We start from the raw sequence: 12,506 nt of genomic DNA, 5'->3' as shown, positions 1-12,506 counted from the left end.
TCACTTGTGTTTGCAGTCTCTTGATCCAGCATTTTTACCACCATGCTGTAAACAACAGCACCCAAAATTAAAGGTGTGCTTAATTAAACAAGAGCACACTGCATGAAGTGTGGTCATTGAAGACTCCCTTGGTGATTAAAGTGTCCAGGGCAAGTGTCCACGCTCGCAGGCACAAGTCATGGATTGCTGCTTTGCCAGGACATTTGCGTCCCTGGTTTTGCTGTTTATTAAACAAACAGTCTTCTTTTCTGTCCCAGGTGGCAAGACTGAGGGCAGAGAGCAGGTGGACAGGACTGATCGATGCCTTCTGGTGCCTCACCCGGGACTGTGTTCCTGTAACATCGGGTTCAAAAATCAACACTTCTAGATCCTCTCACTTTCTAGATCCATCCCAAAAGAGTAGTTTAATTTTCCTTCTTTCATGATTTCCTGATTCTTTCTTCACGTTTCTGCAAATGGTCACACCTTTAACTCATTTGTGATGCAGCTTTTTATTAACTGGGAAATTATTTCAACTTTTAGTAGAAGTGGCTCTGTATGAATCACAAGGCTACCTGTAAATGTTAACTGTTCTATTATGAATCATTCGAAGGTTATTTTTAGAAGATAGAATGTAAAGCATTTGATTTCATGTGCTTTAAAAATCTCACCATCAGTTACTTCAAACGACCTACCTGTTCATCTTGTTTCCAAGGAAAGCAGGGCCGCCTGCCTCCTTGTCTATTCTGCCATTACCCGTTAAAATGTGCCATTTACTTCCATGAGGAGGAGGAAAAGGTGGAAAGTCTCCAGGTATCTCTACTTAGCAACCTGTTCCTGGGGAGTCAAGAGATTAATTTTTCTTTTCCTCTTTTCTCTCAAAAAATACTTATCTAGTAAAAGAGAACCACTTCTCACTGCTGGAGAATGTATTCCCCAGGACTTCATTAAACCAAGTAACAGAATCAGTGTTTAAACGATTAAGTAGGTATATAAGCTCTCACAAAAACAAAATCTAATTAAGATGGTACTCAACAGAAATCAAGATACTAATAATTAACAAAAATAATTGCAGCTGGTCTATGAGAGGGTTAGGAAATATGAAGCAGTGTTATTATTACATGTTCAAGATGCAACATTTCGGTGAGCTTTTATAGTTATAAGTAGGCGGGGTGCCCTGTCTATGTAACCTGCACTATAGGACAGGCATATCTCGTTTTATTGCACTTCATTTTTTTAATTGTGCCTTATGGACATTGCATGTTTTACAAATCAAAAGTTTAGGGCCACTCTGTGTGAAGCAAGTCCATTGGCACCATTTTTCCATTAATATTTTCTTACTTCATGTATCTGTGTCATATTTTGGTGATTCTTGAAATATTTCAGATTTCCCATTATTATACTTGTTATGGTGATCTGGGACCAGTGATCTTTGATATTATTATTATAGCTTGAAGGCTCAGATGATGGCTAGCACTATTTAGATTTTTAAAGTAAGTACATTGTTTTTTTTTTTTTAAGAACTAATGTTATTGCACACTTAACATACTGCAGTACAGTGTAAACATCTTTTATATGCTCGGGAAACCAAAAAATTCGAGTGATTTGCTTTGTTGTGATATCAGCTTTATTGCAGTTCTGGAGGGGAACCTGTAGTATCTTTGAAGTATGTCTGTAAGACTATTTTTATTCCAATCATCTGTATCTTTTTATAAGCTCTCTGAACTATTTCAGAAGTTAGAAAACAAGCCATAATTCCTAAGACTTGCATTCCTGGTGACAGCTTAATTGATCCCACACAAAAAAGTCACGCTTAGATTGACTACCAGCCGGACGCATGAGGACGACCAGTGTGAGCATCGCAGAGGATGTTTTGCTTTGTCCTTGATGGGCACTTTGGAAATTTCCCACAGCATTCTAAATGCTTCCCCATTCGTAGCATGCCTGAAAAATTACACATGGAGCAAAACGTTTGATAAAAATATATTTAAAACAAGCAAGAAAAAATAGTTTTGACCTTAAGTATAACTTTTATCATTCTTTTAACCAAGTAGAGTTAAATAATACATATAATGATTTCAAGTACCAACTTATAAAAGATGTGATAAATTAGAAAGCAAAGAACAGGAGGACTCTTTTTTCAGAAAAATGTATTTGCAATTCAAATGTTCATATAAAAAGCATAAATTTTAAAAAGTTCATAGATGTGTGTTTTTAGAAGTGCTATGGTTTTGCCATTCATTGCAATTACATTCCAAAATGTGCAGGGTGGTCCACACCGCACCTTCTCAGCTTTGTCACACTGAAGTCACTCTCATCACAACCTCCCCCGAGCTGTTATCTTCTGACAAATCTTCATGGGCCCTCATTCGATTGAACAGATGTAATAACACGTAGCCACACTGAAACCTTGGGGAGGTCAACTGGGTTGGGTGGACCAAGTTCCTGTTCCGCAGAGCCGTCAACGGCAACCATAAAGTCCTGCTTGTGGAAGACTCTCCCCGGCTACTTTCTTCGATGTCTGTGGCTTTGTCATAATTTAATACATCCCAGTGTAAGTTGACAGCTCGCCAGCGCTTAAACACTCTGTAAACTGCAGCTCCTTCATGGACAATGAGACCTGAAATTTGAGGGGTTGGGGAAAAGACTGGTCATCATCAAAAAGGTGAGAATGTTATTTTGCATCCAAGTAAGACATTAAGGAAATAGTCAGTTATCTGTTATTCATCATCATCTAACAAATTGGTATTCTGACTACTCAAATATTATGTCTAATGGCAAGCTACTATCTGTATTACACAGGTGTAGTCAATATTCAAAAATAAGAATCTACTGCCATGCAGACAGTAAGGTCATCTTGGGTACAAATTACTTGCTTCATTTTGGCACAGGGTATGCTTAGGTATTTATTATGCTGCCTTAGGAGAACCATCAGGGCCTCCCTGGTGGCTCAGACAATAAAGAATCTGCAATGCAGGAGACCTGGGTTTGATCCCTGGGTCAGGAAGATCCTCTGGACAAGGGAATGGCAACCCAACTCCAGTATTCTTGCCTGGAGAATTTCATGGACAGAGGAGCCTGGTGGGCTACATGGAGTCCATTGAGTTGCAAAGAGTCGGACACCACTGAGAGACTAAAACTAACCCTAGGAAACCATCAGGTTCATTTATACAACCGGCATATATTTCACGAGTGCCCACTGTGAGCCAAGCAACGTGTCAGGGGCTTGGTCTGTGTTGTCAACTTGATTTGTGAAACAGAGGGCAAGCTCACTGCCATCTCCGCAGCTGGTAAAATGATGACACAAAGGAGGTATGAGCAAACCTTCTGCTACTTTTCCTCCCCTCAACAATTCAACAAACATTTATTAAGCATCTACTTGAGAGCTTTTGGGCTTCCTTTGTGGCTCAGCTGGTAAAGAATCTGCCTGCAAAGCAGGAGACCTGGGTTCGATCCCTGGATTGGGAAGATCCCCTGGAGAAGGGAGAGGTTACCCACTCCAGTATTCTGGCCTGGAGAATTCCACAGACTGCATAGTCCACAGGGTCACAAAGAGTCGGACACAATGCAGTGACTTTTATTTTCACTTTCTTTCTTTTGAGAGCTTTACTTATATCATTTCATTCAGTTTTCACCACACCCTTATGAAGCAAGTACCAGCATGTTCTCCATTTTACAAATCAATTGCTCAAGAGCACAGTGGTGGCAACAGTGAAGCAGGGATTCAGACCCAGGCCGGCGAGCTCCAGAAGGCTCTCTGATGCTATACCGTGAACGGGTGACCACACACTTCTGAGACAGACTCTCAGGAAAGTAAACAAGATAGCACAGGAACCTCGGGGACAGCAAACTGGCCATCTGTAAAGGCAGTGCCCCGATACACGGCTCCATCTCCACCATCCACCCGAGATCCCAGCACACCCTGCATTTTTCACACATTTACATTTCACCACATAATCTAAAAGTTTTTGAATCTGTGACCCATCACAACAAGTCCCTGGTGGAGAGGTTCCTTCAGATAGAAAAGCGAGAAGGAGTATCTCTTAGAGGAATGTGAAATTCCATTGAAAGTTGGAGGTGAGGCCAATGGAGTCTTTCTGAAAAAGGAATATGGCACGTAAGGAGGATGCGTCAGTTGACACAATCATATCTAACCAAAATTTGAAAATGAGAAGATCCTACCACCTCCCAGCATTTAGAATCTTGGGTGCATGTCCTAGAAAACTCATGTCATAAATAAGAAAAAGGAAGCATGTAAAAAATGTTTTATACATGTGTGTGTATTTACAAAAAAAATCACAAACAATCTCAATGTCCATTACATTGAGGGGGATTACATTGGAGAGAGGCTTCAAAGAGGGCTTTCTATTGAACCTTTCGTATCTTTTTTTAAGCTTGGTGGTGGGGATGTGAATGTTCAATGTATTATTCTATATGCTTTTGTGTACCCAAATAATTGATAACTTCAAAAATAACGGGAAATTTATTGGGAAAATTGATCTAAGATGGGTTGAGGAACAGACAACAGAAGAAGGGGGATAAATAAGGAGTTTACCACATTTATGTGAGGAGCAGAGTGTCAGCAGTAGGAGAACACAGAGAAACAAAGAAAACTTGTCAGAGGAAAAACTGACAGAAATTGCAAATGCAAGAAGGGGAAAAATCAGTCTCCCATTTTTAAGGCTAGAAGAATGGGTGACTGAAAGAATGATAACCTCCCATACAGACAATGAGTTTAGTGTTTGGAACAAGTTTTTTGGGGGGAGATTTTTTTGGTCAAATAAGACATCTATTTCTGCTTTACTGACTATGCCAAAGCCTTTGAATGTGTGGATCACAATAAACTGTGGGAAATTCTGAAAGAGATGGGAATACCAGACCACCTGACCTGCCTCTTGAGAAACCTATATGCAGGTCAGGAAGCAACAGTTAGAACTGGACATGGAACAACAGACTGGTTCCAAATAGGAAAAGGAGTACATCAAGGCTGTATATTGTCACCCTGCTTATTTAACTTACATGCAGAGTACATCATGAGAAACGCTGGGCTGGAAGAAGCACAAGCTGGAATCAAGATTGCTGGGAGAAATATCAATAACCTCAGATATGCAGATGACACCACCCTTGTGGCAGAAAGTGAAGAGGAGCTAAAAAGCCTCTTGATGAAAGTGAAAGAGGAGAGTGAAAAAGTCGGCTTAAAGCTCAACATTCAGAAAACTAAGATCACGGCATCCGGTCCCATCACTTCATGGGAAATAGATGGGGAAACAGTGGAAACAAGTGTCAGACTTTATTTTGGGGGGCTCCAAAATCACTGCAGATGGCGACTGCAGCCATGAAATTAAAAGATGCTTACTCCTTGGAAGGAAAGTTATGCCTAACCTAGATAGCAGGTAGATATTCAAAAGCAGAGACATTACTTTGCCAACAAAGGTCCATCTAGTCAAGGCTATGGTTTTTCCAGTGGTCATGTATGGATGTGAGAGTTGGACTGTGAAGAAAGCTGAGCACTGAAGAACTGATGCTTTTGAACTGTGGTGTTGGAGAAGACTCTTGAGAGTCCCTTGGACTGCAAGGAGATCCAACCAGTCCATTCTGAGGGAGATCAGTCCTGGGATTTCTTTGGAAGGAATGATGCTAAAGCTGAAACTCCAGTACTTTGGCCACCTCATGAGAAGAGTTGACTCATTGGAAAAGACTCTGATGCTGGGAGGGACTGGGGGCAGGAGGAGAAGGGGCGACAGAGGATGAGATGGCTGGATGGCATCACTGACTCGACGGACGTGAGTTTGAGTGAACTCCGGGAGTTGGTGATGGACAGGGAGGCCAGGTGTGCTGCAATTCATGGGGTCGCAAAGAGTCGGACACGACTGAGCGACTGAACTGAACTGAAGACGCTGCTGGTAGGTGATGGAAATACCTCATCTTTGAAAAATCATACCTATCTAATATCAGACTTTAAATTTTATATCTATCCCATTCTGTTGTTGTTTAGTTGCTATGTTATGAAGGACTCTTTGCAACATCTATCCCTTACCAGGAGATAAACGTCTAACACACGTGACTTAAAGTATTCCAAAGACACCAACATAGGCCACTAAAAAATGCATATGGTCTAATAAACAAAAATATCTTGAACCCAATTATTATATACCACTAAAATAATAAGAAGAAATGTAAACTTTTGTCAATCATAGCAATTCAATTGTTTGATTCTTTTTTCCCTAAGGAACAATCAGAGTTGACCCAAATAACCAGATGTTTTGGGGAAACAGTCAGAATTATAAGTCAAGACTACCAGATTTTAACTGATAACTTTAATATTAGATTTCTGAAATCTCCACGGGTAATAATTTAACTTTTCTGATTCTGTTTTTCCTCCTTAAAAATGTGATTGGAATACCTAATCTGTATATTCCACCAGATGCTATGAAGACAGATTGAAATTAATCAACTATAAAGCACTCAGATTTCCTTGGGGGTGGTAACTATCTAAATATAAGACATTATTATTAATTACAAATCAATAGTGAATCTTTGTGGTGCAGTGAAAGTCGTTCAGTGGCATCTGACTCTTTGTGACTCTATAGTCGCATGGACTCTATAGTCCATGGAATTCTATGGACTCTATAATCCATGGAATTCTCTAGGCCAGGATACTGGAATGGATAGCCTTTTCCTTCTCCAGGGAATCTTCCCAACCTGGGGATGGAACCTAGGTCTCCCACATTGCAGGTGGATTCTTTACCAGCTAAGTCACAAGGGTGGTGAGGGGCATTCATTCACAATAATCACAAGACCATTACAGTCTGCAACAGGTTCATTCTGGATAAGGGCAGCAATGGGGAGGGGGGCTGGTTTCACCAGGGAAATCCACTCATTTCATAGGATCCTAGTCTTTTTTGTTGATTTCCTTTGAAGGACCAGAAATCAAATCAGTTACTTGAGCATAAATCATTTTCTGGGAATATATTCCTATAGCCTTTTCCTAAATATATAAATCTACCCAACAAGCAGAAAGAAATCCCACAGTCTTTATAGTACGTTCTGAACTAAATTTAAAGAAGGAGAACTACTTGAAGTTCTCATGAAGACAAGTCCTCTTAAGTTTTCCCCTGCATGTGCTGCTTCTTAATTGCATTTAAGTTATGAGAGATGTTTCGACTTGGCTTTATTCTCCATAGTGAAAAGTAAAAGTCACTCAGTCGTGTCCAACTCTTTGTGACCCCGTGGTCTATACAGTCCATGGAATTCTCCAGGCCAGAATACTGAAGTGGGTAGCCTTTCCCTTCTCCAGGGGATCTTCCCAATTCAGGGATCAAACTCAGGTCTCCTGCATTGCAGGTAGTAGATTCTTTACCAGCTGATCCACAAAGGAAGCCCAAGAATACTGGAGTGGGTATATATCCCTTCTCCAGCAGATCTTCCTGACCCAGAAATCAAACCAGGGTCTCCTGCTTTGCAGGCTGATTCTTTACCAACTGAGCTATCAGGGAAGCCCATATTCTCCATAAATGTCTGGAATTGCTCCTCGCCCTCTAGAGGCTCTCATTTTACCAAAATATGAGGTACCCCATCTCACCGCAAGACTGTCCTTTGTAATGTACACTTTCCCTCTTTCTCCTTTAGATTATTTGAAGCTGTGGCAAATACCATTTGTGTTTATGAATGTTCATGAGAAAATTTGACTACTATGACCATTGAAATCCAGAGGTAAGGATTATTTCATTCTAGTTCATGTGTTGAGAATCCTCCTGATGCTTGGTCCCCTCTTGTTTCATAACTGATCACTTCACATCATCCATAGCCACTCTCTGACTCACATCTCAAGATAACCCTTAAAATGAATTTGTCATCTTGACATTTTGGGTCATAGGAAAACAAGCTTAGATTTACTTCATCTGAGTCACTAACTCTGAAGTGAAAAGCAATGAACATTTCTAGAAAATGTAAATATTAAATATTTTGTGGTCCTTGGTACATTATTAATGGCAAAGATGTCAACAAGGTGTGATTCATGGGAACTTGGGAGTTTTGAGACTTGAGGAGAATATGTGTATAGGTGTCCCTGTGTGTGTGGTTGGTTTATTTTTTATTTTATCATTTTCGTGCCAGTAGCATTTACTTACCGAGAAGGCAATGGCACCCCACTCCAGTACTTTTGCCTAGAAAATCCCATGGACGGAGGAGCCTGGTAGGCTGCAGTCCATGGGGTTGCATAGAGTCGGACACAACTGAAGTGACTTAGCAGCAGCAGCAGCATTTAATTAGAGCATCCCTTTATTGATGTACAAAGGAACATTTTTGTTATGAAATAATCTTTATCAACAGAAAAGGTTTAAATAGTTTCTGGGTTCATTGAAATAAGGGGACGGTACTTATGAAAGTAAAATATATCCCAAATTTGGAAGTGATGTGCTGGTTGAAATTCTTATATGGTAGTAGAAAATGAGCTAACTAACCAAGAAATAATGGGAAGACTCTCAAGGTACACAGACTAATGTGTGCATCTATGTGCACACATAGATGTATACACTATTTATCTATGTTTATTTCATTATAGACAAATATGCTGTGCTGTGCTTACTCGCTCGGTCATGTCTGACTCTCTACGATCCCATGGACTGTAGCCCGTCAGGCTCCTCTGTCCATGGGGATTCTCCAGGCAAGAATACTGAAGTGGGTTGCCATGCCTTCCTCCAGGGATCTTCCCAACCCAGGGATCAAACCCAGCTCTCCCGCATTGCAGGCGGATTCTTTACTGTCCAAGCCACCAGGGAAGCCCAAGAATACTGGAGTGGGTAGCCTATCCCTTCTCCAGGGGATCTTCCTGCCACAAGAATTGAACCAGGGTCTCCTGCATTGCAGGTGGATTCTTTACCAGATGAGCTACCAGGGAAGGCCATAGACAAATGGTAAGTTACAATTAACAGAGACTTGCAAATTTTGTGGTCAACTATAAACAAATGTTGATATTAACTACCAAACCACCAGTCTAATTATTTCATTTCTTGTGTAATCTTGACTGCAACTCTACAAATAGATATATTATTCAATAGTTAGATTCCCTGTTAAGAAAACTGAGACCTAGAGAGATTTAGCCAGTTGTCCAATGTTATGATGATATAAGCTCTGAGACTGAAGCCCAAATCTGTCTAATTGCAAACCTTGAGTGCTACAAGCCTATTCAGGGTAAATTTCCAATGGATGTTTGTATCTTCTAGTCACATAATGACCAACTGAAAGAGATCACTCTATTGACTGAATGTATCTCCCAAAATTCATACATTGAAGCACTAATCTTTAACATGATGGTATTTGGAGGTGGGATCTTTGGGAGTTAATTAGAGTTATAATTCCTGAGAATGACTAATGCCCTTATACAAAGGGAAAGAGATGTGAGTTTTCTGTGTGCAAATGTGTGTGTGTGTACACCAAAGAAAGGTCTTGTGGGATAATAACAGGGAGAAGAGAGCCCTCACCAGACTGAGTAAGCCAGCAACTTGACTTTGGACTTCCCACAACCTTCAAAACTATAAGAAATAAACATTTATTGTTTAAGCCACTCAGGCTGTGGTATTTTGTTATAGCAGTTCAAACAAACCAAGACAGACCTGGTATATAAACTACAATACCCTCATTTAAAATACGAGTAAATTAAGACCCAGAAACTGTGATTTGGGCAAAGTGATATAATTAGTTGCCATTTTTAATATCCTTGGGTGTCACCAACACTATTTCATCTCTAGGAGTACCAATAAAACAGCCTTTGCATTTGCCCCCATCCCAGGAGACAGAAGTGTGAGGCAACACTGTGAGTGGTGCGCGTGCTGTCTGGTAAGCTGTCCCATCCTGAGCTGTCCCAAGATATGCAAAATCCTAATTATGACACAACCTAAAGGCCTGTGTGTGGGTCAGTCACAGAGACCCTTGGGAAAGCTAAAGAACTCTCAGTAGATAATTGGCCATAAAAGGTTCTCTTGATTGTGAAAATGTCCAAGATTTCTCAATTAAATTTAACTATTCTCCCTGGCCAAGATTCTTTTTCTCTCCCTCTTTCTCAGTGAGTTTCCACATAACTGAACTCTGTAAATATAATCTGTGTCATTCTGAATAGTCAGTGTGTACCATCAGCAGAATGGTGACATTTGGCCCCTTTTAACTCCATTTAAGAAGAACAGATTAGAGTAAATTAGAGTCAGTCTCATAAAGTAGCCAGAGAAGGCAATGGCACCCCATTCCAGTACTCTTGCCTGGAAAATCCCATGGACAGAGGAGCCTGGTAGGCTGCAGTCCATGGGGTCGCTGAGGGTTGGACACGACTGAGAGACTTCACTTTCACTCTTCACTTTTATGCATTGGAGAAGGAAATGGCAACCCACTCCAGTGTTCTTGCCTGGAGAATCCCAGGGATGGGGGAGCCTGGTGGGCTGCCATCTATGGGGTCGCACAGAGTTGGACATGACTGACGTGACTTAGCAACAGTAACAGCATAAAGTACCCCCAGTTTTACTACTTAATTCCCCTGGAGGAACTTGGGGAAGACCAGAGTGTGGTTATAACAACGAGGGTTAACCAAATAAGACAGTGGCCCAAGATATTTTCTGTTAAGGTCATCTTTGCTAGAATGTAATAAAATGCATTAATTCTTCTTTCACATTTTCCTAAGATACTCTACAGTTAAACGCCCAACAGTTATGGAAATTTAGATGTAAGAGTAGAGGTAGTCACTTTAAAAGTCACTCTTCCATTGTTGAATCTTGTTAATATGAATCTTGAAGAAATAACCACAAGTTATTTCTATGTATGCTAAATGGGTTTTGTTGGACTCAAATATATATGAAGCTTAAAGTAAAACAAAAATCAGGAAAACAAAAGAAGTGCAAAAATACAAAACTTAAATAGAGATATAAAGATTGAAGTGAAAGTCATTCAGTCATGTCTGACTCTTTGCAACCCCATGGACTGTATAGTCCATGGAATTCTCCAGGCCACTATACTGGAGTGGGTAGCCTTTCCCTTCTCCAGGGATCTTCCCAACCCAGGAATCGAACTGGGATCTCCTGTATTGCAGGTGTATTCTTTACCAATTGAGCTATGAGGGAAGCCCATAGAGACTGAAAAACAATACATATTCAATTGCAGAAATCACTAAGTTCGCAGAAGAAAGTGATCATTCTAATACCCTAAATCTAGGCCTCTGGGAGCTATCAATACAGTGTCCTGATTACATATGGGGATTTTTAAGAATACAAATTTGCAATGTTGCCCATCAGAACAAATAATAAAAAGAGATATCTTACATAAATGCACTTTTATCTATTAGAGATGAGTTGATTTTTCTATTGTTGATTATTATATCTTGATATACCCCTACCCCAAGAACCCTGGTGGCTCAGAGGATAAAGTGTCTGCCTGCAAAGCGGGAGACCTGAGTTCGATGGGTCAGGTCAGGAAGATCCCCTGGAGAAGGAAATGGCAACCCACTCCAGTACTCTTGCCTGGAGAATCCCAGGTATGGATAAGCCTGGTAAGCTATAGTCCATGGGTCGCAAAGAGTCAGATACGAAGGAGCGACTTCACTTCACTTCACTTCACTTCACCCCCAGAACCAAGTTGAGAATGGTAGGCTGGTCATGAGAATTTAAAGCTCAGCGGTTCAAAAACAGATTCATCATGAGCACTGGCAAAAAAATCTGCGCAAGAAATGAGATAAAGACAACAAATTATTCAGAAACTTCTCACGATATGGAAACCCTTGATACTAGAGACTGGCTAATATCTAAATTTGGATGATCTAATTCTCTGCATCCTCAAAGTAGAGAATGGCACCCACGAAGAAATGATCATAGTGAAGACCCTAAGTGACTGCACCTCTGAGAGCACACAAAAGGAAGTTTGCAGCATTTGTTTTACCACATTGTCACCCTCTACACCTTCCTCTCCACTCAATGAAATCTGTGTCACCAGCCTGGATGCCAAGCGCACATTCATGCTGCCCCTTCAATGCTGATGACTACACTCCCTGGGAACAGAACAAGACACAAAGGCAAACTTTAACATGAAGTGTCACTTCTCACTACTTGGTGGTGAGGGAAGCCCTCCCTTTTCTAGAAGGTCCTGACATAATGTGGATTTGCTTCTCAACCTACCATCCTCATTTCAGCTAATGACCATCCCCTCAAATCAGTTCAGCTAAAACCCAATGATCACCTAGGTAGTCTATCCTCTTGCCCTGAATTCTGCTAATTCTGTCTTCTTAACAAATCTCAGATAAAACCACAGAACAGAGAACCTTCTATTTGTGACCCCAATCAGCCATGTACTGAGGACAGGAATCCTAATCCTACTTCAATTGCTGATACATAGTAGGAACTCAATAAATCTTTGCTAAATGAGAGGGAGTGAGAAAGAGAAGAGTAACTGTCTCTGGAATCTAAAAGATGATAAGACTGACTTCATCTGGGTGCAACAGTGTTGTTAAAACACAAAATGTCTCCAGTACAGTTCTTTCAAAAGTTAGAGTA

The 12,506-nt window shown here is 40.7% G+C and overlaps 1 protein-coding gene across 1 annotated transcript in view; it reads right to left on the bottom strand.

Annotated features, from left to right (window-relative positions):
* Positions 1–2,276: 2,276 nt before the first annotated feature.
* The window catches only part of MARCHF11 (membrane associated ring-CH-type finger 11), a 117,962-nt gene continuing 107,732 nt past the window's right edge, over positions 2,277–12,506 (bottom strand). The window contains 1 exon segment of the mRNA NM_001205420.1: positions 2,277–2,599. Within this exon segment, the coding sequence (NP_001192349.1) occupies positions 2,277–2,599 (323 nt within the window).

Source organism: Bos taurus, chromosome 20 (assembly GCF_002263795.3).
Source record: "Bos taurus isolate L1 Dominette 01449 registration number 42190680 breed Hereford chromosome 20, ARS-UCD2.0, whole genome shotgun sequence".
Classification (NCBI taxonomy): Eukaryota; Metazoa; Chordata; class Mammalia; order Artiodactyla; family Bovidae; genus Bos; species Bos taurus.
Note: the sequence above shows the minus strand (reverse complement) of the source record. Positions and strands in the feature narration are given on the sequence as shown.